This window comes from Corvus moneduloides, chromosome 1 (genome assembly GCF_009650955.1).
Source record: "Corvus moneduloides isolate bCorMon1 chromosome 1, bCorMon1.pri, whole genome shotgun sequence".
In the NCBI taxonomy this organism is placed as follows: Eukaryota; Metazoa; Chordata; class Aves; order Passeriformes; family Corvidae; genus Corvus; species Corvus moneduloides.
The window spans coordinates 76,321,379-76,345,573 of NC_045476.1; the positions used below are offsets into that span (position 1 = coordinate 76,321,379).

At 39.3% G+C, this 24,195-nt stretch overlaps 1 protein-coding gene across 1 annotated transcript in view; it reads right to left on the reverse strand.

Moving 5' to 3' along the window:
* The window catches only part of EXOC2 (exocyst complex component 2), a 128,129-nt gene extending 110,858 nt beyond the window's left edge, over positions 1 to 17,271 (reverse strand). The window contains 2 exon segments of the mRNA XM_032116588.1: positions 3,082 to 3,237; positions 17,180 to 17,271. Of these exon segments, the coding sequence (XP_031972479.1) occupies positions 3,082 to 3,199 (118 nt within the window). The 5' untranslated portion in view covers positions 3,200 to 3,237; positions 17,180 to 17,271.
* Between the last annotated feature and the right edge of the window lie 6,924 nt (positions 17,272 to 24,195).

Genomic DNA, 24,195 nt, shown 5'->3' on the forward strand with positions numbered 1-24,195 from the left:
AAGCCCATACATTATGATGCATATTACATATATGCAATAATATAACCTTACATTATACTGTTATAATTTTACATCTCTTACTGTTTTATGCTAGCATCTTCTCTAAAGGAAGAAAGATTGTGATAGGAGCTAACAGAAATACTTTGCCCAAATGATTCATACAGACGTTTTCACCACATATTTTCTGAATTCATGGTTAAATTAAGTAATACTTTAAAATCCAGAACTAAGCTATAGCAATTTAGTAGGGTAAAAAATTTTGAACAACTGTTTGAAGATCCTTGTATCAATTATTGTCTACTCATCAGAGGTTCCAAAAGCTCTCAACAGAGCAAGATCACAAGGTCCAATACTTCTGAAATGGCAGGAAATGGCCTTTGCCTGTATCTTAAAAAATGCAAAAGAAAGTTAAGTCTCTGTCAACATTTTATATACCACATGAAACACAGTAATGGCACAACACAATTTCTAAAACAAATAAAGGTATGTTGAGGGAGAAGTTTTGATAGCACAGTTACCACATTTCTTTCTCCAGAAATAGGAAACTTCCCTTTAAATAATATTTAATTTTAATCTGTTGCATGGTACAAAGAGTTCAGAGAACATCATTCTCAGCTTCTAGTTTTTATGTGCCTTTCTATAAATAGGCATAAGTAATACTCCTATCGAGACTTTCCGATTTTGGTTAAGCTTATGTATCGACAATTTTACAATGTCTGAAAAATATAGCTGCAAATGTCTTAAAAGACAAACTAAACCTTGAAAACACAAATGTTACAGGTACCTCCTGGATGTGACATTTTGTACCATGAGCTATAAAATTACAAATAAAAAGTTTATTTGGTTTCAAAGATACAAAGAGATTACCAGAAGGCTCTCTCCTAAATGAAACCAAAAGAATATTCCTCTATTATGTGATACTCTGTTTATATATAGAAAAAAGTTTCTTGCTTTTCATTTTATACTAATGCATCTCAAACTTTATAAACTTTATAAAGACCTCACTCAAACTCTCATGCCTACAAAGAAAGCCTCACTTTCACAAGTATTTCCATTCAAGTCACAGGGAGTATTTACACGCCTAATTTAACCATTAAAGAAATCTTTACATATCTGGGGCCTTAGTTACTTACTGGAGAAATGTGACAACTGAGCTAAGGAAAAAATAAGGCAATGCATTATTTATTTTTACCTCAAAGCCTAAAATTATTAGCAGCTGTGTGTTACCAATGTTATTCTGAAAGAAATATAAGTAGAAATATTAGCAGTTGGTCAGCTGAAATACTGAGGTACAGTTCAGGACATGTCTTCCTTCCAAGAACGTAGCACTGATCATTTCTAAGAGGATCATACCAATGAACTAATGAGGCTATTGAAATACATCAGCCACACAAATACACAGACATATACTCACCCCTAACATCATCAGTTATTTGAAGATTTCTCAATATGGATTCTATAGTGTACTGCAACCTCATCTAGCAGCTCAGGAAAATACTACCTCCCCTTTTGAGAGACAGCAAACTGAAGTGAAAAACTGTAGTAGCTGATGCTTGGCCATAAAGCTCATTGTGGTGGCCATGAATGGAATTTGTGAATCTTGGTTTACAGCCATGAAGTGAAATATTTTTCCTAGCAAAGCCAAACAAAATTCCAATGGCCTTCAGAGGAGTCGTGATTCCACAACAAATTAGACAAATTGTCTCTAACACGACTACTGAAGTACACATAGGCATAACTTAAAAAAGAAATAAGGGAAATTCCAGTAGTTACAGTTAACTTGGATTTCCAGAAGATTTTATGGAGTCGTTCTCGAAAGGCTTAAGAAAATGAACCAGCTATAGGATACGAACCTCTAATGGATAAATAGCTCAGCAAGATAGAAACAGGGTTACAGTAAATGAGGTGTTTGAGGAAAGTTTCCACAGGGTTTATGACGGGATCACTTATGTTCAGTACATTTATCAACTACAAGATAAAGAGGTTATAAAGCTGGCTGGTGATACTAATTTATTCAGTGTGAAGACCATAAACTGCAGAAAAATGCAAGCCAGAACTTATTAGACTGAGTGGATGCACTATAATGCAGATGCTATAATACAACAGCTGAAATTCAATGAACAAAGACAAGATGCATGCAGGCAAAACCTTAAATTCACAGATGGCAAGCTCAAACTAACAACTAATCCTCGTGCATTTAATTATGGAACTATAGTAGGCAGAACAACAAAAACATTAGTTTGATTCTTAGTAGGAGTTATACAGAAAACAGAACTCTACGGACAAAATACAAACCAAAAGTGAAAGTACAGTATTATGCCACAGGGCATTCACATCCTGAACACTGCATGCAACCAAGATGTGTCACCCATGACTGGTAGCGAAACGAAAAGAAATTTGCTGAAGAGTAAGAAGAAGGGCCAAGGACACATGCAGAAAATTTAAATAAGCTATGATGTTTCAGCCTGAAGAGGAAGCAACAGAGCAGTAATGGACAAGCTCTGTGACCAGGAGAATCAGTGAAGAGGTCTTGTCCCCTCCTTCAACGAAAGAGCTATGATAATTCAAATGAAATTACCATGTTAAAAATCAAAACAGAAATGAAAAGGGTTCTTCACCTATTTTGTAGCGAAATCACTGAACCTGCTTTGTCGTAACTGCTACAGATACACAAACTGACTTTACACTAATGCAAGGAATAGCAATCCCCCGGGACTTTCTGAATACACTGAAAACACTTCTGACATGAAAATTTCAATGCAGAAATTCTCAGTTCCTGAGAAAGTAACAAAGGAGCATCTGTCTACCCTCTTCTAGTACACTGCACTAAGCATTCACTCTTCATGTTCATGTTCAGCACCAGATGCTGAGTCAGATTAAGGGTTCATCTAAAAAGGTACAGTCAGTTTGTTTAGCTGCACACTGGGCAGCACCCCTGAATTTCGTGGATTCCAGTGCATATTTGTGTAAAGGGCATTCCTCATAGCATCCAACATAGATTCTACCATGCAAAAAATTTATCTCTAATCATATCCAAAATGTTACCTTCTGCAGTACCAAAAGGCTGTTTTTTTGACTTACCTATGAGGTCTGTAGGTCCAGTCCCCAAATTTTCTCCTCTAATTGTCACTTTTGTCCATGAGATGCCTTCATTGGGAGAGATGCCAGTTACAAGTGGGGGCTGTCGTGCTCGAGACATGATGGCTGTTCACTTACTGCAATCTGAGCTGCTTTTATCTGTTCATCAAGAAATAGCAAATTAAAAACCCACTAATTATATTATGTAAAAAATTATTAAAACCATTTCAATCTGTTCTTCTAAATCGGTAGGGAAATATAAATGTAAATATGGAACACCACTCTGAAAGCCTCTTTTGACACACAGTCATAAAACAATAAAGAACAATTATACCTTCTTTGCACTTCTAAAAAAATTAAATATAGCTTTCTGAAAGAAAGCGAACATATATTCAGAAAAATATTAAACCTTCAGAATGCTTAATGAAGCTATATACACAGACTTCAAATTACATTTGTCAGAATTCAAATGAGTCTATTCCAACATCTATTTAAAAGTTATTATTGTATTCCTTAGAAAGCTCAGAACTGGTAATCTGGAAAGATAAGTAATAGACTATGATTACATATTTGGATAACTTCTCCATCAAAGTAAGACTTACTGGCATAGACACTCCCATGTGAAGAAGCCTTCAGCACTTATTTGTATAAAGCATCTATGTTCACATGCACTGAGAAAATTAGAACATGACTTGCAAACACTACACTAGCAGAGATCAACAAAACAAACAATATCCCAACATATTAACAAAAATGTACATAAAATTATCAAAGAACCATTTCCAGAAGAGTATTCCTTTGTGCCTGAAATTGAGTCAACTCAGACCAGTTAAATTAGCTCTGTCATTAATAAGCTCTGCAGCTCAAACACAAATATGGTACCCATGTTACGTGGTCTACATTTAGTTTACTATGCAACTGATCACAAAATCCTGCTGTTTATTAGCAGTTTCCTTTGTGCAGCTCTGCTGTAAACTGCTATAAGAAGCTGAGTACATATATATGATGATACATATGATGTATAACCTGAAGGATATCCCACGAACTTCTCCATATTTACACTTACTAAATACCATCACCATTCCAAACCTCAGTTACACATATACAACACTCCGGTGTAAACCATTTCCGAAGTTCAGGTTGATAAAAAATATGTGGAATATAAGCCAAGCTTCCTAAGGTTGCTCTTAGCTATTGCTTTTTGAATTGAGATGTATTTTCTACTTTTACTTGCAAACAGTCAAGTCCATGAAACCCAGAAACTCCTTAAACCATCTCTAACAACAAATTGCAGCAAAACTGCAGTCTCCAAGCACCTGCAGTTAAGAAATACTAGAATTAAGACATACTTGTTTCAGCTGCTTCTGCATATAAAAAATACTTTTCATTGTACCAACATAGCCCATGCTTTTACACAGCCTCCCCACATTTTTCAGTGGTAGTAGCTAGATCTGACATGAGAATCAAAGAATCTGACTAGATCTGACTGGTTTCTTTCGTCACATTCCAAAGTTGGAACACACACTGAAAATGAAGATGGAAATAGAAAAGGCAGGAATTGGGCGGGAGATCTCATGCTAAAAGTAAAAATACACTGCCCTCAGAACAGGATCTCCTGTCTCTGTCTGTCCATACCACAGATGCATAGGTCACCTACAATAAAACTTTGCATTTTTTTCTGATCCAGCTTCAGAGCCCACAGCCACACCTGAAGTCAGTGTGAAATGCATCCTGAATAGGAGAATACTGCACAATGCCCTGAAATATTGAGGTCCTAAACAATGTCAATTCTCTAAATACGTCTGATTTTAAATGTCTGCTTCTTAGTGTCACATATTTAAAATAGAAATGCTACCACTCATGTCCAAAGCTATTTTTGAAAACAAATTCATTAACATAGAAAAGGCATTTAGATACTTTGAACACAACAGAACTATTAATATCTTCAGAGAACTTTTCAGACTGAACAGTGTGCAATTAGTAAGAGATGCAAATTCATGTTGAACAAGCAAGAGCATAGTAAGCTGCAGGATGTGAGCCATGTCCAGTGTATGAAGGAAGGCTGATAAGGGCCCATGATAACACACACAATGTATATCTAGTTTGCCTTTGTATCTTTACCTGGCAAGCCTTGTAATATTTTTTGACATTAAGAACTACACAGTGTGTTTAATAAAGCACTGGTTTATCTTTTTTTTTGCAAACAACAATCTAATGAAAAAGGAATTAAGTTATACAGCAGTATACGGGTACTCTTAATAGTCTTATATGTAAAATACTGGAACCTTTTACATGAGGCTGGAGAAGCAAGTAGTCAACAGATGCAGACTATAACCATGTGGATAGAACAGCACTGAAGGAAAGAACTGTATCAGCAGATTACAAAGAAATCAGATGACTGAATCTCCAGCTATGGAAAAGAGGGTTGTGCTCTGTGCTTGTGCCCTACTCCTATTTCTTTCACAGAACTGCCTTCTCCTCCTCACACAGAGATTGTCCTGGCCTCACGTCAAAACTGAGGCCAGGTCCCCATCCTGCAGACAAACTGTCTCCTGCCCCTATCCCGTCGATTGTCCCTCTGACTTTTTACCCGTAAGTTCAAGCAGGGAGGGAAGAAGGATGTTACCATTCCATCCTCCTTCCAAATCCCGACACTGCAGTAATTCCTCTTACCCCGCATTCCCTACTCCAAGCCTTCTCATGCAGATACCCCCCCATCTGCACTACTACTGAGCCACTTCCTCACCACTGGTGAATAAATTATAGACCTCATCTTCTGTCAACATCCCTAATCCTAGAGTCATAAGGTTTGCTCAGCTTTCCTCTCATCTGTGCTGCATTCAAAACTACATCACCACACCACTGCCTGACAAAACAGTGGGCAGCACAACAGAAATAAGCTTCCCAGCTCTCGTTGCCAAACCTAATAGTGCCTGGAGGAAACAGAACACGAAATTACAAGGGAAGTCTTGTTTATTCCTGTACAAGATGCATACACACAGAAGTTCAGACCTTTCAGAATTTGAAGTTTCCTCTGGAGTTCTGGGCATAAATGATGCTAGAGAAGAATCAGGTCCCTAATTTTACCAAGAGGGAGGAGAACAAACTGCATCTATTCCTCATAATCTTATCTTGCAACTTTTCTCACAGATCCTCAGCAGAGCTCAAAAAACCACAACAGCTGTAAAGGAACAGTGGTGTTATGTCCTCCCATGCACACAAACACCTTCTGCAGGAAGCAACATGTGTCTAGACACCAGTTAGTCAACATAAAACACCTCTTTTATTTTTGAGCAATTTTTGGTAAACATTTATGTGGAACATTAATCAGTAACATTGACGTAGAAAAGCCATATTCAGGAACATCAGGTAATACAGAGAGGAAAAAACCTTGAGAAACACAAGTAAAATAGAAGCTACTGTAGTAGCCACATTACTTGTGTGGTATTATTTGGTTGATCCCTCCTCCCCCGCCCCCATGTTATAGTTCCCTTGCATCGCTGCTATTGTTGCTTTCAAAATACCTAGGCACACAGGTAATTGGCTTGTTTCAATACCAAAACTCAAAAGTAATATTACAACATATTTTACTGGATTTCAGAAATTGACACTAGATCCCCCTTCACGATGAGCTAAATAAATGTAATAAAAACGCTGAGCCTCCTGAGATCTAGTATTTCTTCTAAAGTATTTCCATACTTACTGCAGAATTGCTTTAAAATACCTCACCGGAATGAGAATACCACAGTAAAGCTGTGCAAAGCACTACTGCACTGAGATGCTCTATTATTATTATTTTTGAACAGCAATTGTATTCATTTATTTCAAAGAGTGGAACTCTTTGTAATATGTCATTACTATAAATATCAAGCAAATGCTTGGGAGCCTTCAATTCATTCATAATATTTCCTCTCCTTCTTAGGACAGATGTCAATAGCTAACATGACTGAGGTGCTTACTGGGAAGCCTAGCCACTATACTGCTGTGGCAAGTTCCTAAATTTATTTTAAAAATAGTTAAGGCAAATCTGACAAAAAATTACTTTTTCATTTCACAAAACAAGACAACCACCTAAGTAAAAGCTTTTGTTGCAATTCTGTATGTTTCCCTAAAGATAAAATCTATTCTTTACAAAATACGTATTACACATAAAATAGTATTTTATTTAATAACAGCGCTCCTCCTGAAAGACTGATTCTCATGCAGACAAGCAGAGATTGCAGAAAGACAGTTTTCTATACAAGATCCTTCCTCTGAGGAGCCAGACTCACAAAGAGGTTTCAACAAGACTGTTTTTTACAATGGACAATCTTCTACATTAGCAGAGGTCTCCTTCCCTCTTTATTTCTCTCCACCCTTTATTTTAAACTTAATTTCCTCACAGTATCTCCCTAACAATTTAATATGGATATCTGATTGACCGCTCCCACGATCTTGTCCATACTATTCTATTATTCTGTCATAATTCTTGTCATAAAAGCACAAGAAGTTAGAAAATGTCTGTAAAGACCACCTACTACAAAGTCCTCTTGAAAAATGCCTTTCATAAACAACATCTTTGTCTCTACATCAGCTTCTCAAATGAACTGTCCTCTCACAAGGTTTGGTTAAAAATAAAAAAATCCAGACAATTCTGAGCATTACAAGCTTGCTAAAGAGAAGACATCTTCTCTCTTTATCCTAAGAAAAGCCACTTTAAAATAAATAATAAAGCAATGAAATATGGCCCAGCATAAGGGAAAGCACAAATCTATTTGTTTTGGGGTTTTTTTAGTTCTGTAAGCCTTCAGTTTAAAGTTGGTTTGAAATGAGAGTTTTTACATAGGTTTCCTCATTCAACTTTCAATGGCAAAGAGAGCAGAAACCCAAAGTAAAATGCCAATAGCTGCCATACCTGTTCCGTAAAGCAAAGTACTACTTTCTACATTTAACTACATTCTGGAAGTACCACCAAAATACGAAATACATGAACAACCAATGTTCAGGATTGAATTATATTAAACTGGCTGGTAATTTCAAATCCCAAAAGAAAACTACAAACATCCTGAAGGCATGGAACTTTGGAAGATGAGTAACAATATGCTGCCACCTTACAAATTTTACCAGTGGGAAAAATTAGCAGTTGAAGTGTTTTAAAACAAAGTTTCTGACTTCTAAAACAAAATAGCAAGATAGTTCCAGCGACTGAAAAGTCAGTTTAATTAAAGTTTCAGTGATGCTTTGTCACAGACACTGAACTTAAAAGATTCTCTTGGAGGAAGGCAGACTCAAGGTCAATTCAAGTGCCATAGTCATCTAGCAAAGGGAATCAAAGCTGTCAAGAAGGGAGGGAAGAAAAACCCAATTTGTCATCATCGAGAAAGTCTAAGTTACAAGGAAGCATTTAAGCTGTCAGGTATCAGATATTTATTTGTTCTCACTCATACATATGTGACAGAATACAATTTAAAAAGTTTTGAGGCAGGAACAGCAAAGCATTACCCATGTGCAAATCACAGTATGCCTCAGCTGTTGTTTACTTTAAAAAAAACCCACAAGAAAACCAACCTGAAAACAATAAGTGAGTTACACTAACATCACGGAATTAAATGATTCCCAAATGAAAAGATTTATGACATGCCTTTTTAAACAAGCAATAAATACTCACATTCCAGAATGTAGGTGATGGCCTTTTCACCTTAAACTACACAAACTTGTGCTTCTAGTACATAAATCTAATAATTTGTTTTCACTAGAAAACCCAGAGAGTCCTGAGTACAACACACTATGACAGTCAGTGAAGGGACACAGCAAATGACCCCAAGAAGAACGACAAAGCAAAATGTTTCCTAGATGTTTGTACTCAAAACCATTACAAAAGGATGAAAAACACTGTTACAACCTTTTCTGTGCTTTATCTTCCCAACAATATAAATTCAGACAGACAATCTACATAAACCAAGAATTAAAAGCATCCAAAAAGCAGCACTGTGAAAATAACTGACATTTATTAACCCCTCTGGAGATCTTCAGTGCCCTAGAATTTCCACAGCCTTCAACACTGCATTAATAATATAAAGTCCATTCCTGCAAGCCTGCCAGAAAAGACTGGGAAGTGAATAAGCTAAACAATGCTGAAATTCCAAGTGATATTAAGAATCTATGCATGTTTATTTAAATAATAAAAGAAGACTTGTCAATTTAAACAAGAAGTGCTCACGAATCTTACATTTAGGGGGAAAGAAACTCTTCATAACACCACTAAGCTACTTATAATGAAAAGATGAACAAACATAAAAAAGTGGGTAATTTCACCATCACACAGAAAAAACAAAGCCTCATTTGTCTGCCCTGTCATATCCGGCATGTTGATTCAAGCCAATATTAACACTGACAAACATGTTAACCTACAGGACATCATTACATGCCAAAAATCAATTCCAATTTGGGAAGATGTGCAAATTTTGCGACAGAGAGGGCAAACAACAAAAAAGAAAAGACTTGGAGTATTAAATGACATGTGATATCCTGTGCTTTTTCAAAAGGCTCCTGAATATTCCAATCAGCCACAAAGGGCACACTAGACAGTTTTAGGGTGACCAAGGAATGAGCGCAGCAGCTTTGCTTTCACAACACCCGTCCTCGCATAGTCCCTTCAGTATCTCAGAGGTCCCACTTTCCTTAACCCAGCAAGGTACATCTTCATGGCGATGCATCTTGACAGAGTGAAAACAAAATAATCACAGCACTCAGCGATGCCATTAACATTTCTGAGTCACAAGGGATTAAAAGACTTGGACCCGGGGCAGATGCTGGGAGAACCCTCGGCAGAGGAGTTCAGCGCCCGCCGCAGCCTGGGCTGCAGCTGCGAGGGATTGACACCGCTGACGGTGGAACCCGGCTCGGGAGAAACTCCGGGCACAGTTCCGGCATCCGAAATAAATTAAAGTAAACAGTGTTGCTCTCTCTCATCCACCCTGTTAGCAGCCTCTCGGTTGAGCTGGAGACCACACACCCAGACCACACAGCACCAGCTGAACTCACTCGCACGCAACATCTAGAAGCTGTCACTCTGCTGAGGTATGAGAAGGAAAGAGGGGGGCCGGAGTGCGAGAGTGTGTGTGTGTGTGTGTGTGTGTGTTTAGAAAAGCTGCTTGCTCTCTCCTCCTATCATTACAGCTGGTTATGTTTTGTGCGGTTGGGAAGGAGGGAAAGAAGGGAGGGATAAGAAAAAAGACCTATAAAGCTCACTAAGAAAACATACTGGCCTTGGCCTTTTGTAGTAATGATTTGCACTCCTCCTGTACTAGTTTAGTAGCTGATGAAGGGCTAACAAAGCATCCATTTAACATCAATTAACCTTCTATCTATCACATGTCAAAAAAAAAAAAAAATCTAGACTAGTATAAATTCATTTCCTTGCACATTTTAAATGACAGCATACTGTCAGTTACAACATGAAAAATACCTATATATTGATCTATTTTTACATCAGGAGTTCTGAGATGTTATTTATTTGGAGAGGGGAGAGATTCCCCACAAAGAACAATCAACCACACAGATGCCACTATGATATCAAAACACTGAATTTTCTCCAAAAACTTTCCATTGTAAAATGAAGTTTTGTTCATTAGCATCGTATACCATAAACAATCTGAAGGAAGTTAATGAGGCAACATTCAGTTTGTAACTCATCAGCAAGAAGTAAAAATAGGAAAACACTAAAAATAGATTAAACCCAACAATAACCTATAATAACAGATGAACAGAGACTTTTAAAAGGGGGGGGAGTTCTTTGTTTCTTTTAGCTCAGAAAATCATTTCATCTACCAATTATGTCACCTGTTCAAACAGAGAAAGCTGAATAAAACGTTTGAAGACTAATAAAATCTATTTCAGTGAGTCTACTTTAAAAAAGATTTACACATACCTCCCCCATCAAGCTCACCAGTGCACAAATTTAATTTAATACATACACATCTGGACAGCCCAGAACCACAGTCACATTTTCACCTCAGTTCAAAATCTTTTTACCTAAGTGACAATGACAATATCCAAATGCCACTATTAAACAAAACCATCAAAACTACAATAATCCAAATGTCAGTAACAGTCTTATAAACTTGAAGGAATATATTTTTGGTTTTGTGAAAACGCTGAGAAAAAAAATCCAAAAAAAAATTTCACTTTATCAAATACATTTTAAAAAATGTTAGCTTCAAAGTTCTGTAATTTCACACTGAAGATAATTTATTCCCCCCAATTTATTAATTAAGTCAACCTGCTGGTTTATACCAGTTTTTGAATGTACACTTTTGCTGATACAGTCAATGTTACAGCACCTATTCATTACCAAGACTCAAATCAAACCAATTTAACTTTTCTGAATGTCTATTTTGGTCATACTGACTTGCCTAGAAAAGGGCAATAGCATACAAGAAAATATAATTAAAGAAAGTTTGAACACAGACGTTTCTCCCCAAAATTTCTGCTACTTTCATTATAAATTACATTGCAACTCTCAAGAAATTAATTCATCTACTGTTTAAAAGCTTCTGTATTTATTACGTGACACATCACTATAATCTAGCAACATTGTAAAGAGAAGTCCTAAACATCTACATATAAACATATATGTAAAAAAGTCAACTCAGCTTTATACAAAACCATATCACAGATGGCCATAAATCTCCCATTATTTTCTAAATTCTCACAAAGCACATCTTCCTACATCTGCTTCTACCTCCAGCATTCAGCAATGTTTGCTTCATCCAGAAGTCATTATCCTACTCTCCTCCAGTTAAGCCATTCATCCGTCTTTTGTTCTAAAGTTATGATTAATTTTTTGTGCATCATTTTAGTTAATAGGAAAATGGTAAAAAATCTTCATACCTCATTATCCTTCAATCTTATGTTATTCACGGGCAGAAATTAGAAACAATACTTCAAGCATCAAAAACTTTCAAATGTGTTTATGCAAATGCATTCAGAAAGATCCAGAAGTTCAGAAAAATAAACTAAATTAATCCCAAAGGGATGAAATTTTTCTAGAGAAAAGAAACAAGACACCACAGATTTTTTTTCTAAGCCCTGTAACTATACACAATATTCTTTATAAAAACTATACAACCACTGCAATTACACAGTTCACATGGTTAAAGTTTTAACTTGGATGCTTGTAGGTAGGACTGCAACACTAACATTTACTGTGTGACTTTTTTGGCAGTTCCTTTTGTTTCAAAAATATTTAAAAGATGAGACATACACTTGTGTTACTGAGATTCTTGTAGTTTTCATGTTGTCTCCCCAACACCTCTTTTTGGCCTTTGCTCAGGAAAGTACTCAAGCCATACACTACACCATTCTTCTCACTTTGCATGGTCCAACACGCACTCAAGCACTTCCCCGACAGACTGTATGCACAGGTATTTTTCTAGCAAAAGCGTGTCTTTGCCTTACATACTCTAAGTCTTCATTTCCACTCATCCACCTAAAATTCCATCTCCTGTATGGAGGTATCATGCTTACAGAGTAGTGTGGTTGTCTTGTGAGAAACCCAAACTCTCCTGCCGTCTCGGCTAAGGAAACATGAGAAGAACTCATCTGCTATATACATAACTTCTTAATTTTTTGCCAAAAATCCAATGTACAGTTTTCCAGCAAGAAGCAAAGTACACCTGTTAAAATCACAGTGAAATTCCAAATTTCACAAGACTCACAGAATTCTTAAATAGAAAACTGAAAGTAATTGCTTTTTTAATTGAGACATTTTATGAGTATCTCAAAAAATCAGTTTAGTTTGTCCTCAATAAAAAGGGGCTATTTAGAAAGGAACTTTTGCTTAGCATAGCCTTAAATCTCTAACTAATGCAGGCTTTTTGATGAACTTCCAAATACGGGATATATCGCTTTTGGGTTAACAACAATGTCAAAGGGAAAAAAAACCCTAAGTCTAAATATACCTAAAAATCCTTGATTTATACTGTAATCTGATCCACAGACACTTTTACACTGCCAGAGACCCCACTGGTTTCTGCACAATATAGCCTAAGCTCTGCCTTTGAGAATAAAACTGAAAATCTGGGAATCTGCAGTTCCGTTAAGGTCAAGGGAAAACCAGACCCATTAAGGACTTGGTGTCTCAGAAACTTTGTTTTCCTTAAAAACAAAGCAAACAAAATTAGAAAGGAAACATGGGCTTTCCCACTCACCAAAGGGCTCTCACAGTCATCACCAGGCGTAATAACAGTATTTTCTAATGAAAATGCTCAACATACTTTCTGCAGATTAATAACGTCTGTAGTCAAGAAAAGGCTACACAGACCAAGTTCTTTTTGGAGAAAAAGCACTAAATACTTCCAAAATAATATAAAAAGTGCAATTACAAAGAATTTCTCCAGAGGAGTGAGGTGTATGACTTGGTGTTGTTTAAAATACTAAATATGTAGCTTACCTTTCCCTATGCAAAGCCTGTAACATGGCAATCACACAACTAATAGTTATTTGCAGGCACTTCTGTCATTACTTGGTTTCTAGGGAAGTTGCTTTAGGGGGTTTTTTGAGGTTTTTTTCCCTCCAGGATATCACAAAAATGATTTTTTTCTCCCTCCTGCCTTTCCATTCTCCTTGTAACTTCTGACACTGGGAGAATAATCCAAATGCTTTTCAACTGAAATGCTGATTGAAATTCCTTAAAATAATTTTCAGGATAAGGTACAAAAATTTTTATCAGCCAGATTTTTGAACTCATACTTTGCAAGCTGTAAACACAGACCTTTGCTTTCAAGTTCAGCACAAAAGATGAAACATGAATCTGACGAGACTGTGCTGTGCATGTGCTGTCTCATCATCCCTCATCGTCCAAGCACCTTTACAAACAAGATTCCCTCCATTACCAAACACCATATTTCTCCCCTGGGAAAAGTAATTTGAAAGACAATGTTGCACAGCCCAGATTTACAGAATGTAGGTGGTCCAAGACAGAAGGTCAAAGTTAAGCTGAAGAGCTAACATCTGACTTCTGCTAAAAGATACTAATTCAGCTGTTTTTGGATTTTGAACCTTCAGCTGGCTTTTAAGTACGGCAGTAGGTTCCACTCTGTCTGAAAAACTGACATAGAAAATAAATTCACTGTAACGTGTACAGTCTTCTGAGTACTATTTTCAAGTCCATGACTGTAAAATGAAGTACTTCTGACTTCTCCTGCAGAAGGTTTTCTTTGACTGTTTGCACAAATAAATAGTGACCTACAGGCATTCAAAATACATGCAGGCAGTATCTGTATGTGCTTCACAGGCTTTTGTCCTGGTGTACAAAACTTTAACTGTGTATTATTTCATGGATACTTTCCCTAGTTGTCAGAATCTGTGTTTTTAAGAACACCTTTTATATTCAGTCTTCTGTCACCATCCTATCAAGATAAATACTTTTTTATTTTCATTCCTGGTTGGTTTCATTTTTATTTTTTTAAGTTAAGTCAGAAAGCCGAAAAGCGCAGAAAAAACAGAATTAAAATAACTCAAAACTGATGTTTAGTTTCAAGTACAGTGATTAAGACTTACTGAATTTACAGCTAAACATACCACTACATTGAAAGAAATGGATTAAGTATGGTTTAACATATCTGAAAGTTTTGATTAATAAAAGTGGTCAGTGGCCTCTGCCTTTCTAGTCAACCTACTTATTTTGCTTTAGTCCAGCTTCTGTGGGAAGAGCAGCATAATAAAGAATGGACTGTATCAGAGGATACAGTTTCTTTCTAATAGGACCTCAGGAAGACAATTGGTGAATTACAGATTTTAATGTCTTTATTGTCCGATTTTGCCTCAAATGCTTTAACAGCTAGCATAAAACCCTTGATGATACTCACAAGAAATCCTACAATTTAATTTTTTTTACTGTTCATGACTTAGAAATTTACTTTTTTTTTTATTAATTCATTTGGAATTTCAATAACCTAGACTGCTACTCAGCTCTAAAATATGAAGAAGCAATTATAGCATTAAAAAAACACTCAACTATCAAGTCTGTAGAAATATTTTCATTTATTGAATGAAGACCATAAAAACACAGGACAACTTTACATTTTTTTTTAAGAAAAGCCAGCATAAGTTTGATGGATAACAAGCTTTTAATTAAATTGCTTCACCTCTGACACATCCTAAAAAATTATGTTTTCCATAAAGAAAACTGCCCTTACCATTACAACTTAATTTTCACCGAGATAAGTCCAACCGGTATAATGAAAATAACCGCATCTGTTTTAAATGATGTTGCAGACAACAGAAATCTCATCTAAGCAAAAACACTGTTGTCCAAGGAGTGGGCATAAACCACAAGAACTGTAAACTAAGCTATCCATAGGAAAGAAATCAGCAACAAGATATGCCTCTTGCTGCTTCTTGCTGGGTCAGTGCAAGCTGTGATAAGATACTATAAAAATAGGGAAGTAAGATTATAGAGTATTCCTTCTTCAGGTGAGCAAAATGTAAAGGAAGAAAACAGACCTGTTTTTCTAAGCCGCAAGTTTGTTTATTTACAGTCCTTTAACTGTTCTGACAAGTTTATCATAAGCAAAAACAAACTGTCAAAAGCAAAAACAAAACAAAGTTTATAGCAATGAAACGCAGAGAAATCACTAAAGGAGAAAAGAAACTGTTTACTTGTTATAAGAATGTTCAGAAAACCTGGAAAACTGAAATGAGATTATGATTTTAGCTACATTTGAAATAATGAATACTTGGAGCTTAGATTCAATCTGATACCCTGTCAGAGCTAGGATGGCTTAATATTTTACTGGCTTTTGACTCAGAGCTTTTGAGTCTATGGCTAGAAGCAGTTAGCCTGCAGTGAGCGAGGAAACTGCAGAAGGAAGACTGTTTTAAAAACCAGTAAAACTGGGCAGAATAGAAAACTCCCTTTTGGAAACAAGATCATCCCAGATTTCAGACATCTACCCCTTGCTAAGAGATAATTTTCAGGTTCCTAATTAGGATATTGAAGAGGCAAGGAAGAATGTTTGGTCACCGAGCTCATGGACACTTGTGGACTGCAAGACAGTCCAAATGAGGCAGAAATGTAAAACTGGGTACGAAGTTAAAAAAAAATTAAGTCCCAGAAAAGTGTAATACTTCCAGACAGATATGAATGAAAGTGACCATCTCTTAACCAGCATGTTATTTCAATTCCTTCCACATTCCTTTCCCTGTTATTTTCTTATTGCACTTGTCTAGATACCCAGTCATTTTGGGAAGTTGTATCTGAAACTTGACGGCACCACTAAAGGTGAAGTTAAAAAGAAAAAAGCTAAAAAAAAAAAAACCAAAAAAAAGCCCCAAACCAAAAAAACCCAACAACCCAGTCTTGCCCAGCTTTTCAGCAAGTCCTGCAGGCAACCAGCTTTGACTCACCTCTCTACCCTGCTTATTTCCTCTATCCCCCACCCAGCACACCCACACTTCATTGAGCCTTACGACTCCATCATTTCACATGGGTCGGACTGGATGATGTCAGCAGCAGTTTTTGCCAACCTAATTGACTCGGGGACTTCGCACAGCTCTGGCCCAGCCCGTGCAGCCCAGCGGGCCCCGGAGCCCCCGCAGGCCCCTGTCAGACGTGTGAGACGGAGGCTAAGGCCACGGAGCTGCTGCTGCCGGGCCCTGGCTCGCAGGGACGACGCCACCAGCGCTGGGAAGGGCTCCCCGGCCCGGGCCCGACCTCGCACGGGACCGTCACCCAGCAGGACGCCGTGCGCCCCCGGGGGAAGTCGCAGGTGGCAGGAACCCCTCGCCCTGCCGGCAGTGCCCCGCCTCCTGGCAGGGGACTGGGGAGGAGGAAGAGCTGCTGCAGCCAGGAAGTCACCGGGGGGCAGACGGCCGGAGCCCAGCGACGCCCCCTGCGCCCCAAGAGCCATCGCAGACAACTCCGTCCCCACGGGGCCGGGGCGGGGACGCGACGCTCGACCCCGCCCGGGGAGCGGAAGGCGGGGGGAGGCCGAAGGGAGGGGAACGGCCTCCGCCCCGGGAAGGCCAGAGAGGGGGGAAAGGGAGGGGGCCGGAGCTGCCCCGCAGCGCCCGGCGGGGCCGCGCGGGGCGGGGGCCGGGCCCGGGGCCGGTCACTCACCGCCCGCCGCCGCCGCGATCGCATCCGGCACCTGCGGCCGCCCCGCTCCCGGCAGCGCCCCGCGCCCGCCGCCTGCAGGCGCCGCCAGCCGCCGCCCGAGCAAATCGATGGAGCGCCGAGCCACCGAGGCGGGCGGCAGAGGCCGCGGGCGGCAGCCGCCGTGCCCCGAGCTCCGCCCCACGGGGAGCTCCGCCTCCTCCCGGAGCCCCCGCCTTTTCCCCGCCTTCCTTTCCCGCTGTTTCCCTCCTTCCCTCGCACCCAACATTAAGCGGGAGATCCGAAAGGCGTCGGGGGAACCGGGAGTTGGTCCTCCCGTGGATGAGGAGCAAGGGAAAAAATAGAAACATTGTAATAACAGCGTTGACTACGGACAACAACGACAGGACCCGAGGAAACGGCCTGAAGTTGTGCCAGGGAAGGTTTAAGTTGGGTATTAGGAAAAAGTACTTCACCCAGAGGGTGTTTGGGCACTGGAACAGGCTCCCCAGGGCAGTGGTCACAGCACCAAGCCTGAGAGAGTTCAAGAAGTGTTTGGACAATGCTCTCAGGCACATGGTGTGACTCTTGGGGATGATCCTGTGCAGGGCCGGGAGTTGGACTTGATAATCCTTGTGGGTCCCTTCAAACTCTGCAGGTTCTGTGATTCTGTGAACGACAGTAATAAATTATAAAAGAACCACTCCCGAGCACTGTCCCTCTGGGCAGAAACTCACCCAGCGGTAGTGTGGAGACTCCCAGCCTGGGGTGTGAGGAAGGCTGCCATAGAGTCATAGAGTTTCCCTCTCTGGAGTAATTCCGAACCCACGTGTTCCCGTGTCACCTACTCCAGGTGACCCTGCCTTGGCAGGGGGGTTGGACTGAATGGTCTCCAGAGGTCCCCTCCAACCCCAACCATTCTGTGATCCTGTGAGGGGACGTGCAGAAGAAAGAGTGGTGGACAAAAGCCCAGGCACAAATACTCAAGCAGTGCTGTCAGCCCCGAGTAACACAAATCCATCCTCCTTTAGTGATAAACCAGTAAAAATGTTTTTTACCAAACTTGTTGTCTGCCTGGGGGGACTCTGAAAACAGGTTCTTTTCCTTATGGAAAGAGTCAGGAGATCTCCTTTTTCACTTTTTGCTGGTATTGTTCGATACTTGGTTGCAAAAGCAAAATTCAGACAAAATCTTACTGGGAAGGAGAGGAAAAGTAATGAGAGGAAAAAAAAAACAGAAAGGAAGAATCCATTCCTCAGTTTTGCCAACCCAGCCCAAAGCAGGACGTTAATGGGAAAACAAATTACCTTCCATAAAACCTTAAAGCACCATAAAAAGCATTATGGCCAAACCCCACAAATTTCCTCACTGTTTTTTCATAGGTTAAAGCTGCTCAGGTTAAATTAATAGAGTGGAATACGTCATCACATGAATAAGCAATACTTTTCTGACTCTTTCCTCTTCTCTGTAAAACATTATTTCCAAAGTTGTAACTAGTAACTCTGCAGTTTTCTGCTGTGATCCAATGCAGAAAATGACCTCCTTGGTTCTCCAAGAAAAGTAAAGTTGGCATCAGATTTAAAAAAAAGGGCAACTTTTTGCCACCCATTTCAAGATTATATTTTTCCTCCATGACATCTTGTTTGAATTTTCTCCTTGAACGCCTGTCATCAGATGTGCCAAATAAAACCACTCTTTGAAAGGTTTGGTGGATGCAGAAGGCCCCACCTAGCACACTTCATACCTGGGCCCCAGCCCAGTGCCCTCTGAGAGTGGATACCTGCGCCCAGAAAGCCCATTGACTTCTGTGGGAGTCCATAAAGGGAGCTGTCTCTCCAGAAGGTTTCATAATAAACAACCATGAGTTCAAATTTAGTTCAAGTGACAAATTTCAGCGCCAAACTGAAGTTTGGTTGCAGATTTGATTGAATACTCACCTCTGTTGTAAGTGAAAAGACCCTAAATAGGTGAACCATTAAGAAGAGGGAATCTGAACTTGAAAGGAGTCAACCTCCCTGACGTTAACCCCCCAAGTGAGGACAAGGTGACAGATCTTTTGCTTGTGAAAACATCACCTAGCTTTTGGAGACTTTAAGCTGCTGTTTCTAAAAGGCTGCTGAGCAGTGTTTTTATGCAGATTGCGGTCCTTGGGAGTTTGTCAGAACCAGGCTAAACTCTACAGGAACAGAAGCCTTATAAAAGGCATATGTAGTTTCTTCACAGGCATCCACGCAGGCAAATCCTCCTATTTCTACAAGCAGCATCTAGGAGTCTTATGATCTATAGGGGCAGTGAATAATACTGTCAATGAAGAACTTCCTGTGTGGTGCACTTTGTTAAATCTGCTGTGGGTGGTTTCCCCAGCTGATGTTTAGTGACCATCACCTACCCCTCCAGTGACTCCAGAACAAAGCTGACAGTGACTGACTGCAGACATGACCCTCTGGAGAAAAGAAACACACCCCACATATCTCTTTAGAACAAAAGGAAGAAAACTGGTGCGGTTAAAAAATATATATATATGTCACATATATATAACTTATGATGTATATACCATAATATATAGTATATATTTGCTGTCATATATAATGCTGCTAATATAAATATATTACTCTATGGAACTCCAGATGCTGTTAAAGAGATTAATCTATGCAGTTAAAACTGAGGAAAGAAGTGACAATTTGTAATGTAATGACCTGGTAAATAGTAAGTGTTATACCTCATAGAGGTCACAAGAGTAATTGCTCATTCATGCCTTTTTCTAATCCATTTATGCAGATTTGACAGTGATCTGTAAACATTACATCTCTCTACAAAGTTGGGTAAACGGATTTGAAAGCCAGAGAGATTATTATGATCATCTTGTCTAACCTGAATATTGAACACTATAGAATTTCCTCCAGCCATTCCCACACCAAGGTCTTTCTGTAGTTGTTTTTTTAAAAGGCATCTTAATTTTATTTCAAAGAATAAAATTTATTATTTATTTCTTTTAGAGAAATGGCAAATCCATCATTGCACTTTTGAAGATTTATCAGTAGTTGCCCTAACACATACCACGCTACCTTAACGTGTAAAAAAACACTGATAGAAATATAAATGTTGTTTGAAAAGGTAAATTCATCTAGCTGCAGCATCTGTCCATTGCAAGCCTGGTTTTTGTTAACTGAAATATCTTCCTTTTGAAGATGTTTGTAAAATGCAGCAGATTTACTCCTTCACCTTCTCTTGACAAACTGTATGGATTAACTTTGATTCTTCACTGTATAAGTGCTTTTCCAGAACTGTTTTCTGAATGCCTTCAAGCTTACAGCTATTGCCTGATTTTTTTTGACATGTGGATATTCAAACCAGATCTCTTCCTACTTCTGTTTAAATTTGTGAGGTGAATATTATAACCAGGGAAATCCGAGGAACAGAAAAAAGCTAAGAAGCATAAGGTTGAAAATGACCTTAAGAAATCACCCTTTCTAGTCCTTTTCCTTGCCCCAAGACAGGATCAACTCCTGTTTTGTTGTAACATAACTGTTTTTTCAATCTTGTTCTCAAAGGCTTCCCAGTATGGTGCTTTTGCCATCTCCTCAGGCAATCTTTCCCAGTGTTTCTCTACCCTTATCACTAGAGGTCTTTTTTTCTAATGTATGCTCTGACTATATCCCCTACTGCAATTTCAGTCCATTAGTGAAAGGTCTGTCTTTGCTGGCCCAGAGAATTGACTCTTTGCTTCCTCCCTGTAGCAGTCTTTCCCATATTTAAAGGCCCTGTATCTTCTTTTCCTCATTATTCCAAACAGTCCCATTAATATCCTGATATTTAATCTTTTCTGGACTGGTAATCAAGTTTGAACTCTCCTGCAGTCTTCTGCAGACACCCAGTGTAATTCTGGAAATGCAATTCCCCAAGCCAAGAACTATTCTGGTGAAAAAGTTCTGAAAAAAACCCCAAACACTAAAATTTAAGCTGTACCATGGAGTAGCAGAGCAAAGTAATTGCTTTGCCTATTTTTCAGGCTCTTTTCCTGTTTCTACCCCATTTGTATGGCATTTTCCTTTTTACAACAGCATAACAGTTGGTGAGTCGTGCTTAGCCTGTGATTCACTCTACATTTTTTCTAGGCAACTGTAATCCTGTTTACTTTTCCCCTTCCTGTATCTGGGGAACTGATGATGCTATGTCTATTGCACCTATTGAATATGATCTTTTGTGGTTTTCTTAAAAAAAACCAACCCAACACCAATTTGACAAATTCCCTCTGAATTCTAATTCTGTTCTCTGACACTCTTTTATCTGCTCTCTTCTTCATGTCCTCTTCAAATACATTAAGCTTAGTGTCTACTCTGTTCTTTGGATGTTTTATAAGGAGTATCAGACACAGGATATCTTGAGAAACCTTTTTCAATACATCTCTCCATTTGATAATAGCCTCATTTTGCTAATTCCTCCCCAGCCCTGCCTTTTCTGACACCATGGGGTTTTCAGTTTGGACCATATTGTCTTTGCTTATTCGCAAGAAACATTGTCTAAAGCTTTACTAAAATGAAGACATATGACTTTTTAATACTTCTCTCCTTTGTATAACATCTATTACCTTATTGTAAAAGGAGGTCTTATTGGTTTAATAGGATTTGTTCTTGACAAATCCATGTTCATCATTATTTGTCTGTCTTGTAATGCATACAGATGGTTTGCTTCATAATTGCCACAAACTGAGTCTACCTGATCTGTAACTCACCAGCTTCTCCTATTTTTCTATGTGTAAGTAATTTTAAGCGTGTTTGAAATTAAGAGGGATGCTTCCATGACCATGTTGTGTCTTCTGAGCTGGAGATCGGTAACCTGCCAAAGCCATGGCAGTAGAACCAGGAGCAGAGCCAAGAAGCCCAATCCATCCTTGCCTGCGCTAATAAATCTATAATTACTGCACAACCTGTCCTCATCTCATTGGTTCCACTTCCCTTTATTTTCTTGATCTCTCAATGGAACATCCCTGTAGATGTTGGTTTCTAGCGGTTGCCATAGATTTTCTGAAAAATTCATGCAGATACTTCAGTTTCCAAGAAGATTTCCCGCATTATATTTTGCTCCCAAGACCAGCTGCTGTCTGCTTCCTCCTAAATTGAAAATCACCTGGATCTGTGTTGTCAAACCAACATCCAGGAACTGATCTACTTAAATCTTATGGTTCTATTTCTTTTTTTAATACATGGGTACAGAAATAAATTCTTTGACCTTGGCAGCATTTTGACCATTATCCAGGAGTTTAAGCCAGAGACTTTCATTACGAAGTGAAATATATTTATTTTCACTGAAAGGCGAGAGAGAAAGAAACAACTTACTGATCAGTGTTTTCTCCCAGATGATTTCTAGTATGCTCCAAGAGAAACAATATAAAAATTAATGCACACAATATTTTGAGTTTTCTTCCAGAACATGTACAGTCACTTTTTCCACATCAAACAAAAAATATAGTCTTTGCACTTTCAACCATTTCCAACAGTACACAAAATTCTCTCACTCTTTTACTTTCTTGGCTAACACCACCCTAATTCTTCCCTGTCAAGACTTATCCAAGGAATCTGTGCACTACTGACCCAGAGGCATTATTTCTCTAAACAGCACCAATGAAACAAATTACTAAATTACTTTGTGCTGCTAAAAATACTTAATGCTGTATACCACAGCTCTGTCAAGGGTGTCACTACGAAGTTGCATCAGTTTAAATACATCTTGGGACCAACCTTTCTGTACTATGTGTATTTTAAAACAATAGACAGGGAGAAGTTGAAATCTAAACCAGCTTAAAATTTTCCCACATTTCTTTCTCAAAGGAAAAAAAATATCCCACTTCAAAGGCTATTTGGCAGGTTTCGTCCCTCAAATTCCAGGTGAGATTCTGTTTCTCTTTTTCACAAGAACAAAGTCTGGCACAACTGCTTTAATTTCCATACTTTTGGGAATAAGCAGGGGAAAGCTATTCATCAGAAATTTTTTTCAGACTTCTGAAATCATGTTTAGTGAGGGCAGAGATCAGATCGCCTGTTCTGACTTGGACTGTACCCATGGGACCATTCATTGCTGCCTGAGCACGCCACTTCCCCTCCACTGGAAGGGAGTGTATCTCTGCTCCAATAGCAGCCAACACTTCCTAATGTGTCCAAGTAAAAACCAACTGGAGTAACAAAGAACTGTTACTTAACTATCAGATGGGCTCATTTTGATGTAACCAAGTTGTTTCCCTCAAATTCAGTGGCTCTGCAAAACTGTATTTATTTTAAAGGAAAAGATATAGGAATTCTTGTGTTAATGTTACAAATGAAGATTCCATTTATTACTAAATACCTTCTTGTTTGCTTTTCTGTGGTGATGCGATGCTTTTACTGTATTTTTTTATGTTCTTTGTACCCTAATGGTTCGTCCCTACCTCTCCCCACTTCCACTCCCAGTTGGCCTGTCCCAGATCCAAGCCTCTCCCCCGGTGCTCCCAAAAATGGTTATCCCCTCCCCTTGTTCTGGCACCTTCCCTATCAATCGCTCAAGCCCCTCCCGGAGTTCTGGACTGTTCTGTGCCTGTCACCAAAGCCCTCCCTAATCACCTCTATATGGTCCCTGTCAATCCCCTGAGACCCTGCCCCCTCGGATTCCTCCCCTCTTGGAAATCCCCTAAACCTCGACGCCCCATTGGAGCATGTGACCCCTTTCCCTCCACCCCTCGAGACTATTGGTCCGCGTAAATGTCTATCCCTGTCCATATCCCTCCCCCAAAGACCCCTATTGGTCCCCTGTCAGGCCATCCCCGTTGTAACACCTCTCTTTATAAGTTGTTGCACGGCTCTGATCTGTGCTTGTGCTCCTTGCAGTCCTTTCGGGAAGTAAATCTGGAGCTGTATCGAAAGGCAAGCCTCCCCGCAACTTTCTATCCTCTCCCTCGTAGGGGCTGCTGACAGCCACAGCGCCTGGAGCTTCAGCTCCCCTAGGCAGAGCTGAATTCCAGAGGAGCAGCTTTAAAGCCTCGAGTCTTCGGCTGCTCCCTGCTCCTGCCG